The following is a 21348-nucleotide window of genomic DNA, read 5'->3' on the forward strand; positions in this document are numbered from 1 at the left end:
AAACCTGACTAGTTAGAACCCAGTTTTTGCATATACATATTTTACCCATGTAAACGAGTGACCAGACAATAGGGTGGGTTGAAAAACACATTTTTCCTAATCAATTTCTAATAGCACGGAAAACTTGCGCATTGGCATCCTAATAATGGGAAAAATAATAAAAAAAATTATAAATTATTTTTGAAATCACACAAGAGCCCTCAAGTTTTGAAAAAATAGGCAATTTTTAAAGAGGTATATTTTTTTCAAAAAATAAATTTACTTCATTTCTAATAGTATAAAAAATACACTTTGTAGTTACTAAAATGTATGGAAAAAAAATGTATGGGAGCACATTGTCGATCATGTTTGGATTCGTGCAGAAAGCCTTAAAATACCATTTTTAAAGTAACAGTTATATTTGAAATACACCGCCAACTGAGTCATTCCAGCCGAGGACTGCAGTTTCATGCTTATTAGCACTCATCAGCCCAGCTTAGGAAGTGACCGAGCGGGAGATGGAAAACCTCTTAAGGAAGCCAAGAGTGCCAAACAAACTTTCAGCTAAAATATAATTAGCACAGATCAGACGAGTGACAAAAGCTTCGGTCACTCGTCTGGTCTGTGCAAATTCTATATTAGATGCCAGTGACCGAGTTAACCGTTTACCCGCCAATGTTCCAAAAATGGAACATCATATTTAAGTGAAAATTTTCCCAAGAAATAACGTTAAAATAAACAAGTTTTTTTTAACACAGTTTAGTCTTATTTCAAAGTATTTTTTGATTTCCTGCTTGATTGTTTATATGTTTTCAAATGTTTGTTGCGATTTTTCAAAGATGAGTATTTTTTTAGCTTTTTGCAACTTTTTCTTATAAAATTTACCAAAAATTGGTTTTTTCAGAAAATGTGATGATATTTATTATAGTTGTGAAAAATACTTCAATGTATGATTTTAAAATGCTTCTAGAAATGTACAATGATATTTCCGAAAGGTGTACCCCTTCAAAATAGCATGTTCCAATTTTGGAACATTGGCGCTTTTAGGGAGTCAAATTTCCAAGAAGTAAATCGTTCGACTTCCAAGGGGAAATTTCATTTTTCGTAATATATGTTTCTTTTTTTTTTTCTCATTTTGAATGTACTCTGATGTAGATGTTGGCAAAACCAAGTAAGTTTATATTTTGAAAGGATTTGACGTTTCGCTAGCAAAGAAAATAATAACAGTCTTCTGTTTGACGGACTATATGGCTCTGAATCCACACCTGCTCGGACAGCTGCATTGTCACGTAATAATAAAAAATAATATTAGTGAGAGTTTTATTCTTCATATTTTAAATGCAGTTCAATAATTCGCTAGCTTTGTTTTCGGGCGAAACGAAATTCTGTTTGACGTATACCAACTGTTCAAAAATGTTAAAAAATGTCTACAAGATTTCTTACTGTAGAACAAGCTGTGGCTTATTTAGAGACATTGTCAGATTCGGATTTGTCAGATGTAGATATATGCCAATTACCCCCTGATGAACTAGTCAATATCACTGAGGAAGAATAGATGTTGACAGAGATGAAATCCTACAATTTTTTGGTTTGTTGCTATTGAGTGGGTACCATTCTGTTCCTTCTGAAGATATGTATTGGAGCAGTGCAGAAGATACATCTAAATGATCTATTATCAGTTTTGACTGACACGTCTAAGCATGAAGTATACTTTGATAACTTTTTTACATCATATGACTTAATTTCTCAGCTATCAAAAAAAAAGTGTAGGAGCAACAGGAACAATTCGTGAAAACCGAACTGGCCATTGTCCACGGAAATCCAAAAAAGCCCTTTCTAAAGAAGATCGCGGAAATTTTGACTATCGATCTGATGGATCAGTGTACATGTGCAGCTGGAAAGATAATGCAGTGGTTACAGTAGCATCTAATTGTTATACACATGAGCCACTTGCATCTGTAAAATGTTACTCAAATGCGCAGAAATGCAAGATAGATGTGCCACAACCTCATCTTATCAAGAGATACAATGAAGGAATGGGGGGTGTGGAAGTCTTGGATAAACTTTTAGGGAGCTACAGACCTCATTTGAGGAGTAAAAAATGGTGGTGAAATCTTTTTAGTAATGCGCTGAATATTTCAGTTGTAGCTAGTTGGTTACTTCATTGTGATTTACACGAAGTCAAGATGAAGCATTTAGAGTTCCGAAGAGAAATAACAACTCACCTCCTAAGAAGAAAAGTACGAGTGGAAAGTCCTCCAGGGCCTCGTTGTCATTTACATAAACGGTCAAGAATGTCTGACGGACATTATATTGTATCTGCATCCCAAGGACGTTGCGCGGTGTGCAAAAAAATACGACTAAGAAATGTTTCCATTGCGACAAACGACTTCACCAGCAACGCTTCCTTTCATATGATGGGCATTAGATATTTCAGTATTGGATTTTCTGAATTCTGATATGTACACAAATGCAATTTAAAATATTATTTTTTCCGCAATAAAGTATGCTAAGATAAAAACCGCATTCAAAACCTCTTAGTTTAAAAAAATTCTCTGAAAAAAAAAAACTTCATGCAAAACGCCAATGTTCCAAAAATGGAACACACTGAAAATCATAGTAAAAAATTTTTTTCTGGAAATTTTATTTGATTTCCGTATTTACTAGACATAAATAGACATAATTTCAAAATATTACTCAAATTTGATCATCCGTCAATAGTTCGGCGGTTAAACGGTTAAAGGAATGACTGAGTTGGCAGTGTATTTCATGTATTTCTGCCTTAGCCCCGGCTATAGGATTGTAACTTACTGCAAAAAAAAAAGTTATAGTATTTCAAAAATTCTTAAGCTAACATAAAGCTATAAAAATATGCTATTAAATATCCGTTTTAATGTTTTATACATTTCTCTTGTGCTGAAATGACCCAGGACTCACCACGTGCAGGCCAGTTATTTCAAATTTTTCCAATTTGGGGGGGAGGGGTCGAAAGGGCAAATTCAATGGAAGTTTCAACAGGAAAATATCAAAAATCATGCTCACCCAAATGTAAATTCATTTTTTTCTCAAAAAATGAATCGGAGGGGATTTCTCGGAATTTTCTCTTCAGTGGGCAATGGACCCCCCCCCCCCCCGACCCCCTAAATGACGATCCTATTCAGGTGGCGGCGGCAGCAAGTCGAGTCCAACTCAATCACCCTACCCAATCTATCAACATCAAAATATTCAATGTCAAATATTCAAGTTATAGCAGGGCTTTGACTTCCAATGAAGTTCAAAGTCTTCTATTGCCATATTATACAACAATGGTAGTTGCATCAGCTTACACTTGAGCCGATCAATAAGTTCAGGATAATCTGTGGCTTGAAAATTAGTTAATGAAAGCTTGAAGAATCTAACATGACGTACAACTGGCGGCTCATTTCAGACTTTTAGTATATTCTCCTGTAGCCTAATTCTCGAATGTGCTGTGCGTAGTCCAGTATCATTGCCACATCATATTCTCTGGATGACAAAAGAACGAGTTTCTATGAATCACGGGGTTAAGGATTTCTTTTAATGTTATTCGGTAAGTGTTTAGTTGTTTGAATGACCTTTAGTATAGGCTTCAGACCGTATTTCATGGTGTAATGCATCTTAATATCAAACCAAACAGGAGCGTAGGTTTGTACTATCATTTTTCCAGTATCTGCATTACGCTTGTTGGAATAATTTGGGAAACATCAAATCTAACACCCAGTTAGCAAAATTAACCGTCGGAAATAAATGAGAGGTCTGGGATTCTTAAAAGTTAATTCTGGAAAGCTTGTTGAAATGTTTCTGTGGTCGGGATGTGGAAATTTCAACGAAAAGGTGAAATTTCTGTGCCATACTCAGTCAGTAGAGAGATGTGTAAAACTTGTGAGAGACTGGTGGAAAAGTTTGCGGGCATGTAAACCCAGATGTTTTTTTTAAGTAGACAACATTCAGATCAAGATCTTTGATGAAAAATTGATACTAAATCAGAACTTAAAAAAATTCAACAGAAAAATCACACACAAATTGGGTAAGGTGCGGTGAGGAGGGGGGGGGGTGAGAACTTGACTTGCTGCTACCTTGAGGTGGGGAGTCCTGAGTCATTTTAACACAATGGAAAAGAAAGTAAAGCATTAAAACGGATATTTACTACTAACCTAAACCTAACTTGAAACCTAAAGCCCTGCCATAACTTGAATATTTGATAACACACTCAATCGGTAGAGCTGAGCAAAACTTGTGACAGAGGCCGATGAAAATTTTCGCAAGCATGAAAATCAAGAAAGTTTTATAGAAAAAACAATCAGATCAAGAACATTCGATACGAATTCAGAATTCAAAGAACTTAAGCATAATGAATCACATCCAAATTGGTTGATTGATTGGGTTGGGTGAGGAGTGGGACACAACTTGCTGCCACTGCCATGTGATTAGGTCCGTCAATTAGGGGGGGTCAGGGGGGTTCATTGTCCCCTCCAACAGCACACGGCTTTGAGAAATAAATGCATTTATTTGGGTGGGCGTGATTTATGATGTTTTCCGTTGAAACTTCCACTGAATTTGCACCTCCCCCCCCCCCCTTCTGAAAAAATTTGAAATGATGGCCTGCACGTGGTGAGTTCTGAGTCATTTTAGCACAAGAGAAATTGTATGTAAAACATTATAACGAATGTTTTATAGTATACTTTTATAGCTTTATGTCAGCTTAAGACTTGTTGAAATAATATGACCTTTACTTTAATAATGGTTTTTTAAGGCTTTCTGCGCGAATTTAAATGATCGATAATGTGCTCCCAAGTTTTTCTGTACATTTCAGTAACTAAAGTATATTTTTTTAATATTAAAAAATAAAGTAAATTATTTTATGAAAAAAATATGCATGTTTAAAAATTGCAGAAATTTTTCTATTTTTTCTAAACTTGAGGGCTTTTGCCCGATTTCAAAAATAACTGATAATTTTTTTAATTATTTTTCCCATTATTAGGATGCTAATACTCAAATTTTCTGCGCTATTAGAAACTGATTAGAAAATAAAAGCGTTTTTCAACCCACCCTACCAGACAAGCTTTGTTTGAAAAAATCACACCCCGTCTGTACACGTTCTTGGTGTAACATAACTTGTTCTGTTGGTACAATTTGCAATGTATGTCAATTGGTTTGCAATAATGAGCAGTTATTTTTAAAACTTTTGCATGCATTTTTTACATAGACTGTAATTGTTTTTAGCTAGAGTTTAAATGTACATGCAACTGTTATTGGATTTTTTTAAGCTATTGAACACACTAGTGAGCTTTTTTACCTACTTTGCAGATCAACTGCGAAATTCCACTATCACTCACTGCAACAAGATTGGTCGGCAAAACTTTTACTCAAATATAAAAACATTAAGCTACATTTTTTTTTTTTTTTTTAAATGAGGTTTATTAAGACTAAATTTTAAAAAAATTGAGAATTTTTTAAATTCTGAAATTTATTAAGAAATAAAATGAGAAAAACAAAAGTGGGACTTTCAACAGAAAAGTAGAAGGCTCCAACAAAAATGAAGAAAATTGGCATGTAGGCAACCTATGTAATAAGATGTCATTTTATCCAGAAGCAGAGTAAAAAACCTGCAATCACCCTTACAATTTTGGCATTTAAAAAAAACCCTGACATCATGTCTTTGGTGATTCAGACTGAATTACTTTTTCTTCTTCGTAAAACTGGTAATTTCTTTTCCAGGTTTTAAAGAAAAATTGAAATTTTCTTACTTTTCCCCATTTTCCAGATGGAAAACAGGAATAACAGACAGGTAAAGAAAAAAGAATTGCGAATAACTTTCCTCTTTAACTACAATACATAAATTATGGCAAAAAAAAAAAAAAAATCAAATTAATAACTGAATGTTGTTGCCATTTGTGATTAATTTCCAAAGCAACACTTGAATGTAAAATAAAATGACATGCAATATTACAGGACATAATAAATAACTGAAAAAGTTTTTAAAAAATGCTACTCACTTCAGACATATATAAAACTGTAACAACTCCAAAAAGCCCAACAAACTTCAAAGTTACATAAAAATACAGTAATGGATTTGCTAAAATAAGAAAAAAAAACGATACATTAAAATAAACTCAAATAAAAACTTGTAAATATTTAGATTTCAATCATCAACATTTTTTAGTTTTTTGCTGAACAACATATTATTAACATCTAACATACATGAAAATTCAAGTATTAAAGTTTAGTAAGTTAATACTTTGAAGTTTAATTTTGAATTGAAGAATTTATTAATTCAGTGACTAATTAAGCACAGAAATTAGTTGATTTACAAGAAAATCAAAATGTATTTATCTGTATACAGCTGCAGTATCTAATACCTATCCAAGCATTCTTAACTGAGCAAGAAACATTTCTTCAAAGCATTAGATTTTTTTTTTTTTTTTTTTAATTGAATTAAAGATTTCAGACGAAATATATCTTTCAAATATTTCAAGGTAAGAATATTTCTTCTTCAGTTTTTCTTACGTTTTCATTCAATTATTAATTTTTTTTTCTCATTGAAAAGTTAAGCAGTTCATCAAAAAAAGATGCATGAACCAGCTATATCATACAAAAAAAAATTCTAAAAGCGATAAACTGAAAAATAATTTTTCATAAGTGCCATCTAAACATTTTTCCAGGCTCCTAAGAATTTAGTTTGTTGGACTCTGATATTAATAATTAAAAAATTGAAGATGACAGACATAAAGCCAAACATGGCATCATAATTTAAGGGCCTCTTTAAAAGAGTAGCTAACAAAGACAGGAACTTTTTCTGGAAAACTTAAATGAGTTCTGAACAGTATTGTGAAGTTCAAACAGCTTAATTCTTAATTTATGTACTAGCGCCAATAAATATATGAATGAAGGTAAAAATAAAAGGGCACTCAGCAGCTTTTAGGCATAACTCAGTTTTGGTTTATATATTTAAAAAAAACAAAAAAAAACTAGAATAATTAAAATGTGAACCTTCAGCTGAAGAAGCTGTCACTTGTGGTACAGATTTCAGAGTAATAAAAATAACAGCAAACCAAAATGACACTAAAGGCACAAAGTAATAAAACTGATATGGACGGTTCATACAAAGGCAGAGAACAACCACCAGAAAATTAAGACGAAACAGAACCTAAAAGGAAACAATTTTCTCATTAAAGTATATGAAGAAAAATTTATGGTAAACAATATAAGAATGATAGTTTAAAAAATAGGCATATTTATCTTTAAGGAATTAAACAAAGTATCTTTTACAATAGCCAAGTTGGTGATAAATTTAAATTGCAAAATTCACAGTAATTAAATCCCCCCCCCCAAAAAAAAAAGACATTGATAATAAAACATTGTTTGCTTTCGTATTTTAAAATTCAAGGTTTATTTTTCTCCCCTTAATTATGAGTATTTTCTTTTTTACCCTTTAGTGACATGTGCATTCCTGGCTTGCCATATGGTAAATAAAGGCACAATTTTAATTTGATTCTAAGTGACTTTTTACCGTATTCTAATGGGTATTTTCACCAACAGTTATACTTATTCAAATAGGAATTTGAGCTACAGTTGACCTTGTTCAGGAGCTGTGATTTTTATTCTGATAGGAACTTTGAACTAATTTTCCCCTTATTTATTTAGTAGAGAATATTGAACAAGTATAGAGTGACCACACTGTTTTTTTAAGAAAATATTACAATACTAGATAGCCTGTACAATTGGGTGGTTACATGTTAAAAAAAAAAGTTTCTTCTAGATAACTGGACACTCCTCAATACAAGGGCGCTCATATAGGGGGCAAGTGGGGGCTCAAGCCCCCCCCCCCCTTAGAAATTAGAACTATATTGCTTTTAGTACCTTTTTCTTTGCAAAAATGTAAAAAAATTTCTTCTCCAGCCATTAATGAATAAGGTATTTAAAAAATAAAATTTTAATAACTCTAATCTGTACTGAAATCAGTTTCTATGAGGAAAATATCCTGCTAAACCATGGGGGAAATATCTGAGGCCCCCCTCCCTTAAAATTTTGCACATGGGCATCCTTGCCTCAATATTTTTAGACTTGTGGATAGTAATCTACTAGAAGAATCTTAGCTTCCTATTTCAACTGAAAGAGGGTATTCAACCCCCTCCCCCAAACTTAATACATATGAGGAGGTGGGTTTAAAAATACATAGAACTGAAAAAACATTGCTATATATGTTAATATACACTAGTAATATGCATATACATTGCATTAAAATAATTACAGTCAGACCCCAATTTAACAAGCCTCTATTTAATGAATTTTGCGATTAAGCAAATAACAAATCCCAAATTAACGAATTATTTTAACAGCTGAAAAAAAATTTCTTTTTGTTAATTTGAGTTTAGAAATGCTGGATTGTTTTCCAAATGATATATCTATCTTGTCTGAAGCAAAAAAGACTTTTTTCCGGAATGAGCAAATTTTGGCGGGCGGGGGGTGGGGGGGGGAGCAACCAATGAATAGCGATTATAATGCAGAAAGTGAAGATGAAACTTCCCTGTTACTTTTTCTAATGCTTTACATGGCCTGGAAACTAAAATCATATCTCATGCAGCAGGCTGTAAATGGCACAGTATTTTTCTCTTCCCATAGGATTGAAAGAGAACTGTTTAGAGTGAACTATCAAGAAAATTGTCAAACACCTATTACTCAGTACATTACAATTTCAAATTAACTAGTGTGTAAAGGGTAGCGGAATGCTGAATAAAAAGAGTACACTTTCTAATTATGGCTATTTTTTTGCAGTTGCTTATCATGTAAGACAAGTCAAAATTTTTTCTCATCCCGATATTACGAATAACCTTGATTTAACGTAGAAAAGTTTCGGTCCCTATGATTTCGTTAAATCGAGGTCCGACTATTTTTTACAAAAAAAAAAAAAAAAAAAGAAAAACAGCTGGGGAAATTAAACATTTCTAAACTAGTACCATTTTCTATACTATGGCCAATGTTAAATTAAGGGGTCATTGAGCACCCTCTTAAAATTTGAATAAGCAGATAAAACTTGTACAGCATAATGCTAACGTGACTAAAGAAAGGTGCAATTTTAGGCCTTCATGCTTCAAACATTCCTTGGGAGACAACCCATTCCATCATTATATAGCCTAAAATTATATTTTCTGAACTTCAATGCCAAAAATTTTCGGAAGACAGCCCTCGAACCCTGAGGCCTCTTCTAGCATTGTCCAAGAGACTGGAAAAAGAATTTTAAAGAAATCGATTTTGGTAAATATTCTGGAAAAGATCTCCAAACACTCACTTTTTTCCTTACATTACTATCAAAGATAGTATGAGTCTCAAAAATTTCAATATCCAAATGTTTGTGCAAGTATTTACATTATTCAGTATACTATATAGTTAATTTCAAAAATAAAAAAACCTAATACATGTAGTCCTAACCCCTTTGGGAGAGGGATGAGGGTCGCCTTGTAGAGAAAAATTTCATATTGTTTGAACAGAGATGTCTGTTCCTGTAAGAGCAATGGCTTTCCCCCTCCCCCCCCAGGTTGAGAGTCCCCACAGAAACAGAGAAAAAGACCCTCTAAAACTGACTGTCCACCTGGATCTAAGTTAGCCCCCTTTGTTCCAATTCTAGATCCTCCACTGGATATATTTACTAATTTGCACAAATAGGACTAAACCAAACTCTCCTACAGCAGTTAAGTGTCAAGGCTGACGTTTGTTGTTCACACAGTGGTTCAAGACTTCAAAAACAAACTAACCTTATTACTAATCTATTTTTACTAATCTATGTTATAACACATTACCTAAATGATACATTATACTACAACGAGATAACTTAACTACTACTTGATAACCCAAAGTGCTATGAAAAGTAATTTTGAGTATAAAGTAACACAAAGAATTCTAAAATAATATACAATTACAGTAAAACAGTTTTAGTTATATTTTCAAACAATTGCAAATCCAATCTCAGAAAAACTTTCACTTGAAGAAAGTTTACACTGCTGGCAAAATGAAAAAAATGAAAAATGAAAAAAAAAATAATAATAAAAATGAAATTCAAATGAAAATTGAAAAAAAAAAAAAAAATAATTCAACTAAAAATATATGCATTGTACCAATGTAATCCACGTACAAATGTGCCCTGGCCTCACTAAAATAATTTTAAAGAAAATTCTCTGAATAAGCAGTTTCCTGTTTGGACACTTAAGGGAAACTTTTATGTTCATACACTTGTGGCTAAAAAAAATCCCTGACTTTTCCAGGTTTTTCAGGTTGCTTTTTAGAAAAATCCAGATTACTTGCTTCATTCGAAATAAAATTTAAATAGCAATATTTTAAAAATAATTAAAATTGTTTACAGTATCAAAGCGGAAGAACTGAAACTTTTTCGTCATTTACTACTTGTTGAAAACAGAGTAGTTTCAACTTATTTTAGCGTTTTCTCAATGTCACGTGTCATGCGTAATATTATAGTGTTTTGCTGTAGTCGCACAGCAATCTTTTAGCATCTGCTTTTGGTTTACAAAACTTCTTTATATTTTCTTATTAGTACATAACACAAAATATATTGAGCAAAATACAAAGCTAAATTTCAGTATAAAGAGGATTAACTTGTAGCATCGATCAGCATACCATATAATGCATAGTAACAAAAATCAACATCTGCCGATTATAGGCCAATGCCAATAATCTTTTAAGACCAAAAAGTCACTTTTTAGCACATACACGTTTAAATCAATTAGAATAAAAAAATTTCTGAAAATTAAATTTTACATTTTTCCAGAAAATAACTGCGGACAATCCGGAAAAAAAGGCACATTTTGAGTAGTTTTTAATAGTTTGCATTGCAATTAACATCCAATGAAATTTTTGGGAACTTATTCACTTAAAAAGCCTTATGTACTTCCATCTTGGGAATGACCAAATATGGCGGCCACGCCTAAAAATAAGAAATATTTTTTTGAATTTGTCGCATTAAAACAATTAAAAATTAATAAATCTTCATAAAACTACAATTCAGTTGGAAAGTTTTATCACATTTGCATCCAAAGCAATAAGGATAAAATTAAGTTTTAAAGAACAAAATTTTTCATTTCTCAAGAAAGTTATTTAAAATCATAATAATAAAACTACTTTCAGAACATTTTGTGAAATTTTTATTAGTTTGCAATTAAAGAAAACATCCAATTCTGCTTCATTTTTGGAAACTTAGGCATTTAAGGATCGTGTCTACTTCCATCTTAGGAATGACAAAAACTGTGACTACATTTCACATGTAGTTGAAAAGACTTTCCAATTAAAAAAAAACGAATTTCACCAATCGACCTTCATTCCAGCTACAGGTTGTGCTTCTAAAGCAGTAAATTGTTTTCTTCCCTGTTGAGTTAGTGCATAATTCCTGTTCACCTGAGGAATGTTTTCCTTGGGAACTAGTGAGGGTCAAAAATGGCAGCTGTGGAAGTTTTTTTGGGTCGACACTTTTTTTTTATTGCCAGCGCTATTTTGCCTCACAATTTTTACAATTTTTTCAAAGAAACATCGATAGAAGTGAAGATTAGATCTCATAGAACATAACTCCCTGGGTAAAAAAATTTTTTGGACCATATTTGGAAAATTCCCTGACATTTTTGACTATGTCATTTTCCCTGACAATTCCAGGTTTTCCCGGAGCGTACGAACTCTGTGTTAGCATATTAATAACAGAGCATAGTAGATTTGAATTGGTAAAACTTAAATTACCATACTATACAAAACATTTTCATATGTAGCAAATTCTTTAATGAGCATTAACAGTGTAGATTAGATATCTATGTACACATAAATTCTAGTAAATATATAGATCTGTATGAAGCAAATGCTATAAACAAGACAAAAAATGTATTCAACTGCAAAAACATATTTTACCTGCCACAATCTATAGAAACCAAAATCACCATATTGGTAGAAGTACGTGAAATGTCCGTATCCACTCAAAAATAGATAAGATGTAACCAATACACGCACATGCATGTAAATGGGAAGAATCTATAAAATAATATGAATAATAACAATACATGTACGTATTACATATATAACTCAGATTTATAGTAATGGAATATCATAATGTTTTGAACAAAACTTATCATTGAGTCGTGTAAAATGAATACAAATAAATTTAAAGAGTGAAACATGTTATTCATAAATGGACAAATAATTTTTAACAACTTTGCACATATTTAAGGGTCATTTACGCTTTGAAAAAATACAACTGACATTTTATATAGATGAAAAAGTTAGAATAATCAGTTCATACATTGTGAATTTGAAAAGCAGCGAAAATATTTCCGTACTTGTAAGCAGATAGGTTGATACAAGTATAAAGCCTAAGCGCATGGAAAATCCTACTTTGCTCAAAATGGGTTGTCAATGTGATAATTCTGAAGAATGAAGTTATGTATTGAATCTTTGTTTAAAGTTAGAAGAAAAGAAAAACCCAGCTCATCTTGAATGAAATGAATGTTTTATAATCTATGGTTTTGAAGATTTTAAAGAAATATAGAAGAACTGGCTAACTAAAAAGTATCCAAAATAAATGTGGCAGAAAACTTGTAACAATTGCCAGAGATGAACGCAAGTTAAAATTGATCATCCAAAAAAAAAAAAAATTGTTTTGAAAATGCTTCTAACATCAATAAATGTAGCAAAGAATTTGTAGTTATTGTGTCCAACTCAACTACACTTGGACAATTATATAAACTTCAGTTTCAATTGCGAGTTCTCAAAGTAGAACCAAAGATGGAGACGAAGCAGAGACATGCACAACTCTCCTGAAGCTATTTTATTCAGTGATAAATCTTTATTTCAAATATTAGTTGACAAAAGAGGTGTTCTAGTATGGTGTTTAAAAAGTGAAACGCTTGAAATTACTTGCGTAAGACACTTGTCATATTTGCAACATTCTATATGTTATGGGGATGCGCAAGAGCTGCTGAAATTGAGCAATTATGTATCTTACAACAATGTTTATTCTGTAGTTTATGAAGATATACTAGTGCATGATACTCTTTTCTGAGGCACAGAAACAACATATTTATTTTTTAACAAGATTTGGCTTTGCGTCACATCTTTTAATAGATTTGTATATGAATGGAGAACAGAAAGCTGGATTTTGGGATTAAACTAGCCAAGCAAACTCAGGTGACAATGCTAGAGGACTGGAAGCTGGCAAACATAATGCTGCTCTTAAGAGGTTCAAAAGGTAAAGTAGGAAATTATCAACCTGTAAGTGTGACTTCAGCGGCTTGCAAAGTTCTTTAAACTTGGATCAAAATCAAGATTAAGAATTTCTAAGAGACTAATAGTCTGTTGCCCAGGTTGCAGGATGGTAAATCGAGTAAAACTAACTTACTGCATTTCTAGGACATGATTACAATAGCTTTAGGTAACAAAAATTGTGTAGATGTTTATATTGAATTTAAAAATCTTTCAATAAGGTATAACATGTTGCTCTTCTCAGCAAATTAGTTAAAACAGGAATAGAAGGAAAATTTTTATTTTACTTTGGGAAATAAATTGGTTGACTGGAAGGAAAAAAAATAGCTGTAAGGGGCAATTATTCCAAATGAAGTGATGTTTTAAGTTTGGTACCTCAAGAATCACTTTTAGGATCTCTTTTGTTTATTAATTTTATGAATGATATTCATGAAAATATTTCTGGAAACAAGAATAGTTTTGCTGATAATGTCAAAGTTATGGAAATGGTAGAAAATGAAGAATAAGTAAAACAGCTTCAAGAGGATTTAGATCACATTACTAAGTGGGCAAATACGTGGGGTATGGCGGTTAATGTTTGGTTGTTGGGCAGTTAATGTAATCAAGTGCTACATTTAGGTCATGGAATAAGCATAAAAGTTATTAATTTCAGGGTTCATTCATTAGTTAGGCAGAAAATATCATTGATCTGGTTGTCTTAATAAATAAGGACTTCAAGTTTAATCAACAGTGCTGAAATGCAAGTAAAAAAGTCAATAGAATGCTTGGGTTTATCAATAGATCTATTCCAAACAAATGTAAGAAGGTTTTTCTGCCTTCATATAGATGTTTCGTAAGACCTGATTTGGAGTATGCTGTTCAGTTTTGATCTCCTTATCTCAAGAAAGATATTTCTTCATTGAGAAGGATTCAAAGTTCTACTAGGCTAGTAAGGAGACTTATAGATATAGAGTATGATACCTGACTTAAAGGGCTTAATATGCATAGCCAGGAGCAAAGGAGAATCCAGAGGAGAAATGATTCAGTAGTTTAAATTTATCAAAATGAAAGATGTAAATTTGTTAAATATTTGCAAAGAATGAAGGACAATGGTTCATATTTTTAAGCTATTAAATCTCAGGATAACCTGGAAATTAGGAAAAATGACTACTTCACTAAGGTTGTGGGTACTGGGAACAGCTTACATGAAGAGGCTGTAATGAGCAAGGGGACAGATAGCTTTAAGAGGGCTATTGATCTTCATTAGGAACTAATGAACCGACTAGGACCAGTCTAGCTGGGCCCAGAGCCAGTTGTTGGTTGTCATAATTGTATTTAAATTTGTGTAAGAAATTCTCATCTCAATACCGTTGAGAATTTTATAGCATTGTCAAGTCTAAAGAAAAAGATTAAAAGCCTAGTACCTACCAAAAAAATCAAACTCAATGTTGCATTGAAAAGGGTATGGAAAAGTATCAGTGGTGATGAATGTAAACAGTTGTTGGAATCCATGTCTGAAGGATTAGAGATACAATGTTTGTAAAAAATAAAAAATGATGCGAGAAAATGTTGATACGCGTTTGTTTGAATTTTTCCCCCTTTAATTTCCTGCTTTTTTAATTTTTCGATACATGTGTACTTTATAGTCTGAAAAAGTCAGTATGTTTATTTAAATACCTACTTTTCACTTACATTTGGTTAGAATAAGCTTTTTCCAGAAAAGTGAAAAGTACTCTATTATTTTGAATTTGGGTTGCACATATACTGGTTGTTACCAAAATAATAGAAACACCTGGGAATAAAAGTGACATTTTTTAATGTGATTTGTAAGCATTAAAGAATAAAAATAGGTAACAGGTTTTTATAAACAGCAATGTATATATTCTGGTAGTATATGATAGCTTAACTGAAGTTCTAGAAGCCTTGAATTCTTTTCAAGAACGTGAAATGTTGGACCACTCAAATTTTCAAAGAGGCCAAACTGTTGGAGCGCGTCTTACTGGAGCAAGTGAAACTGAAACATCTCAACTTTTTGGCATTTCTAGAGGTACAATGTCTTAAGCCATGACAGCATACACACAGCATGGTAAGACAAGCTCGACAAAGCAAAATAGTGGGCGGAAAGAGAAGCTCAGTGAAAGAGATCAACGGGTATTGAAGCGGATTGTAATGTCTAAAAAGCGAATAACATTAGCAATCACCACTGTCAGTGATTACAGTCAAAAGGCACCTTCATAAACAAAACATTTATGGCAGAGTAGCGATTCCAAAGCCACTTGTTACAGATGTTAATGCTAAACCTCGTCTACATTGAGAACACACTCACAAATCCTAGTTGGTTGATAAGTGGAAGAGAGTAATACTGGTCTGATGCAGGGGTGCCCACATAGGGGGGGATGGGGGGTCATTGCGCAGGACTGCACCATTGAAAATTTTAGGGGTGTGGTTTTCTCTTTTGTACAGGGGGGCTCTTGCTTTCGTGGGGGTCTTTGCAATTTTTAGGGAGCTTGCTCTTAGACCCTTGCTCTTATTGAAGTGGGCACCCCTGGTCTGACAAAAATGGTATGTAATTCCGTTAAACATCATTCAGCACTTGTGTGAATCGCTTCCTCAGCGAATCCAAGCTGTATTTCATGCCGAAAGTGGTCCGACACCATACTAATAAAGAATTCCCTATATTGTTCCTTAAGTGTTTCTATTATTTCGATAATCACCTGTATATAAAGGGTGTCCCAAAATTAACGCAAGATTTGAATTTGCCACCATTTTTTCCATAAATTGTTGGCAGCCATGAAAAAAGAACAATTTGACAGCTGAGAGTTTAGGGTTAGTAAAAATGGGGTGTTATTGTACCATACAGCTAGAGAGTGAAACATTTCAATTACTGCATAAGGCATTTCCTAGTCGCATACTCTCTCATTTCGGTCATCAGAATTGGCACCCTAGATCGTGTGATTTAACATTTTTAAATTTCTTCTTATGGGGTTATTTGAATTCAAAGGTCTATGTCAACAAGCCCACAACCATCCGTGCATTACCGTGTTGCGATACCGAGTGCCAATAACAGTAACTGCTTGACCAGCCTCAACTTTCATTATTTTTGAAACAATTGTTCAATAATGAAAGCGCGTTATTGTATCGTATGATACTCCATTTTTGATTACCCTAAATTCTCAGCTGTCAAATTGTTCTTTTTTCAGGGTTGCCCCCATTTATTACAAAAATGGGGGCTAATTCAAATCTTGCATTAATTTTGGGACACCCTTTATGTATTAATTACAAATTTTATTTTTATACTTTTATAAAATTAATGCTCAGGAAAAGACAAGCTCATATAAACAAAAAAGAACTGGGAGTAAAAATTTCAAACAATAGTTTTTGTTTGACAGCAGTTTTGTTTATTAGTTAAAGAAGAAATTTTCAAAATATGACATTAAACACTAATTGCTTATAAAATATTACGAAGCTACAAAAATGTCATTGAGCACATACCCTACTGGCACCAGTCAGATGATAAACCAGTATAACAAGTTGCATCCAACCTTTCCATTCATTAGTTTGATCTCTATGTAAGACTTGAGTCTAAAAAAGCAAAATTTGCAGCTCAGTACAACTATGCATTCAAAGGAAAAATCTGAACTACTTTAAAAGTAATTTTACAAGATAAAAGAATGCTATATACTGGTATTAACATAGTCAAGCAATCATCTTAAAAAAGGATATTATAATGATAATAAATCTTACAAATTGGCTTTCTTCTGTAAAAAATAATCCCAAAGCAAAAAGATATCCCAAGGGTAGGAAAAAATTTGTGTATGTAAAGTACTTGTTTTCCTTCATAAAGAAATTTGTCCTAAAAGAAAAAAAAAGCACATTTTAAAACTACAGCTAAGAAAACTTTTTTTTGGTATATCATATCATTAATGCCATATTATATTTATATTTCTAAAAATACTAATATGACTGGGTTTGTAGTATTCAATCATTTAATTATTAATTTTGTAAACATGGTGCATAAAATGAAACATACTTAATCAATTTAAAGTGGCAGTGTATACAATTCTTTAAAATGTTTTCGGCAATCACTTACAGTGCCACACTGGAATTTAATGAGAAAATGTAGCCATTAGTTTCATGAGATTAGTTTCCTGAACTTTTTAACATATTTATTGCTGTATGTCAAATAATATGGCACACCACTGCAAATATTTAAAGTTGCAATTCAAGCAATTGTGCTGCATTTAAGATAAAAACTTTATAAACTTTAATATACTTTTAAGTACTGTAAATTACTTTCAGTTTATTAAACTTATTTGATGATAATGATTTAGGCTTAAATGCAGCTCTGGATACAGACACTCATTTTAGAGGAGGGGGGTCATGCTGAGGAATGACCTTTTCCCCCCACGATGAACACATGATTTTTTGTATGAAAAATTTCTGAAACAGCTTGTGTGTCAAAAAAAAAAAAAAACACTAAAATAATGCACCTAATAGGGCTAAAACGTTGCTAAATAATTTGATCGGCAATGAAAAAAGTAGTATTTCAAATATTTACTCTTAAAAAATTTTATCAAATGGAAAAAATTACTGCAATTGTTTACATTATATTCATAAATTGCTTGAACACAATGTGAATGGATAATACAGTCAAAGGTTTTGGGGGATCATGATCTCCATTCAAGTGTAAAGTTTTGAAAAAAGGCAAACACTTTTACACACACAAAAAGTTATTTTTAAAATAACTTTTCAATAACTTTTAAAGGCATTTTTTGGCATGATAATCAATATTTGTTAGCAAGAAAATCTAATGTGCCTTATTATTTTGCAAAGTAAAGTTTCAAGATAATGAATAAAATATGAACACACATAGCAAAACCAAATGATACATTTTTTAAGACAAAATGAGAGCAAGACATACCTATCACAAAGAAAAAAGTATGCCATCACAATAGCAAGACGAGAAAGGGCTGTGCACAACTCATGAAATGAAGTATCCTTACAACCTGAAAATTCAAATCAATTTGGTTTTCATAATATTATAAATGTCTAAACAGATATGTGACCTTTATGATGCAAACACATTTTTTGATTTACATCAAAAGAAAAAAAACTTAAATGCATAAATATCATCATTCCTTGAATAAATTAAATGCAACCGAAGTTGATAAATTTGGTTCATTTGCACACTGATTTCATTTCAAATGTTTTGCAAGACCTTAAACTTCTACACATGATGTTGCTTGGATGTATGATATGCTTATTTAAACTTTTTTTTTTGGCAATGAAAAAAAATTAAAACACACATAAAAGATGGAAATGAAAAAGATGCAAAATGTAACAAAATAACTATGTATGGCATGGTACATTCAGTAAATTGCCGCCCAGTAGCCAGGGCTAAAGCAGAAATACATGAAACACACCGCCAGCTCAGTCATTTCCAGCCGAGGACTGCAGTTTCGTGCTTATTAGCACTCATCAGCCCGGCATAGGAAATTATTCTTCTTGCCTTCAATCTATGAGTTGAACCGAACCATTGCTTCGATCACTCGTCTGATCTGCGCTAATTCTATATTAGCTACCAGTTTGTTTGGCACTCTTGGCTTCCTTAAGAGGCTTTTCCATCTCCAGCTCAGTCACTTTCCTCTGCAGGGCTGATGAGTGCTAATAAGCACAAAACTGCAGTCCTCGGCTGGAAATGACTGAGCTGGCGATGTGTTTCATGTATGTATGGCATGTTTTATTTTTAATTAATATTGCATCATATACAAAAAAAAAAAAAAATCCAAAAAACATTCAGTCTAGATGATCTGAATTGATCTCGTTTCAACTGTTTTAATTTATTTTCTCTGAAATTAATTAAAAACTAGTTGAACATTATTTAAAACATTTTATTGGTTTGTAGATTGTTTTACTGATTTATGTTAAAAATTATTTAAAAACTTACTTTTAACTACTGCTAAAAGGTATTCCAAAGACTAGATATTTATCTAATAATGTAATGGTAATATGTAGTTGACAGGAATAAAATAATATAACTTAGTTGTTGAAAAACTAATAGTGTAATTGATCCCTTTGTAACAACATTTTATTACTTTGAAAAGCGAAATGGAATCTTACATAAGAATAGGGGAGAGGGGTTTGAAAATCTTACGTAACCTTACATGGGGGTAGGGGTCCAAAATTGCCAAAATCATCTTAAAGTAATTAATGAATGGCTCCATATCAGATACAATTGCACCAAACTGCATGAAAGAGTCACTTATCCTTCACCTTATCCATTTAAAAGACTAGAATTATGGCAGTCTTCGTATACATAGAAATACAGCAGAGGTCATTTTGACCCTCTGTTCCCTACATAATGTTATGTGTTTGCAAAAATTAGTTAAAAATAAATATATTTGTAATAAATAGTTTATTCAAAGGATGCAGAGATTTTAAGGACACATAATGAAATATTTTTTAAAAAGTTTAAAATACCCTTAAAATAACCAGCAATGTTTCAGTTGCATTTCAGAAACAAGCAGCTTACGCTCCCGTTTATGTACAAAAACATTATGATTGCTTCAAATTCTTGCAATGATATGCTCCAAGAGGCATTTTTGAGTTTCTGCTCTGTTTCAGCATCAATAAATGTATTTGCATTTCTTTTTTACTCAAAGGGGTTAAAACGACACCTGCCCATACTTCTGGGTATAACACTTTAGTTTGGTAACGAATAAACACCTTTGTGCTGAAAATTAAAAGAATCAATTAACCAACGTTTTGAAGCACAAAAATTGCAAATTACTTTCCTCGGATGACTTTTCATTTAGAAGCTCACTTCTTTGCATTTAAAAAGGTGTTCCTTGTAACACCAAAACACGTGTCTGCAGTAATTTGCTATTTTTGTGCTTCAAAACGTTGGTTAATTGATTCTTTTACTTTAGTTCAGGTTTGAAAAAATATAATTTTCTTGAAAGCTTTATATCATTGCACAGCACAATGATTTAGGAAAAAATCAAGGGAGGATTAAGCTTTTAACGAAAATACAAAGAAACATTTAGTAAAAGCTTGCTTGGGGTCAAAATAACACTTGCTGAAACTCTAGTGTTAAAGGGCTGGGAAATACATAAATATAAATGCTTTTGTTGCAAAGAAATAAAAAGAATTTAATATAATGTGCACTTATTCTAAGATACAAAATGCTATTTATGAAATAGTATGCAATTTTATACTAAACTGTCCATAATCTGTTGCAGTTGTCTCCAAAACATGCTACATACAGTAAATCCTATGTTTTTACTTTTTTATTGATTCATGAGCAATTTCACTGAATAGGTCTTGAAAATTCAGTATGTGTATACTGATTCTGAGACAAAAAATTCTTTATAAACTTTACAAAGAAAGCTGTGCTTTTAAACAAATGTGAAAAATAAATAAATAAATATAGTAAAACCTCCAAATAAGGGACACCTTTAGTTAAAGGACATTCTTTCTGGTAACGTGTAAGGGACAGTCAGAGAGAGAAAAATTACAAAAATAATGCATATGTGAATAAGAAAAAGTAAATTGACTGAAAATCAAAGTTCACTTTTTATTTGAAAATATATTGTTGAAAATTTGAGATTAACATATATGTGCAATGAATAGGGGGACACATGTATTTAAAGGACATTCTTTCTGGTAACGTGTAAGGGACAGTCAGAGAGAGAAAAATTACAAAAATAATGCATATGTGAATAAGAAATAGCAAATTGACTGAAAATCAAAGTTCACTTTTTATTTGAAAATAAAATGCTGAAAATTTGAGATTAACATATATGTGCAATGAAGCAAGTATATGTTGCAAGATTCTTGTAGAAATTTTCATACATGCTCTGCCCTCTAAGAAATTTATTCAAGTAGCTCAAAGGCCAACAGATGGTTCAGGGCAACTGTTAAACTTTTTATGAAAAACTTCAAATGTGAACACTAACTGGTAAGTTGCATTCTATTGCATTGTAAATTATATGGCATCAAGCAAATCCATATAACGAATTAGTACTTCAAAATAACTTCTGTGTACTACAAAACTTTGTCTTTACCACATTTTTGATCAAATTTCAATTATTGAAATATTAAATTTAGAAAATTGAATAATTG

The 21348-nt window shown here is 32.1% G+C and overlaps 1 protein-coding gene across 1 annotated transcript in view; it reads right to left on the minus strand.

Moving 5' to 3' along the window:
• LOC129231197 (N-acetylneuraminate 9-O-acetyltransferase-like) overlaps positions 1 to 21348 on the minus strand; it is a 68755-nt gene that overhangs the window by 13425 nt on the left and 33982 nt on the right. Inside the window, exons 8-13 of the mRNA XM_054865445.1 lie at positions 18146 to 18230; positions 16969 to 17077; positions 16717 to 16806; positions 11899 to 12018; positions 6988 to 7144; positions 5994 to 6073 (exon numbers count right to left, since the gene is read on the minus strand). Of these exons, the coding sequence (XP_054721420.1) occupies positions 5994 to 6073; positions 6988 to 7144; positions 11899 to 12018; positions 16717 to 16806; positions 16969 to 17077; positions 18146 to 18230 (641 nt within the window). The remainder of the gene's footprint in view (positions 1 to 5993; positions 6074 to 6987; positions 7145 to 11898; positions 12019 to 16716; positions 16807 to 16968; positions 17078 to 18145; positions 18231 to 21348) is intronic.

Source organism: Uloborus diversus, chromosome 10 (genome assembly GCF_026930045.1).
Source record: "Uloborus diversus isolate 005 chromosome 10, Udiv.v.3.1, whole genome shotgun sequence".
In the NCBI taxonomy this organism is placed as follows: Eukaryota; Metazoa; Arthropoda; class Arachnida; order Araneae; family Uloboridae; genus Uloborus; species Uloborus diversus.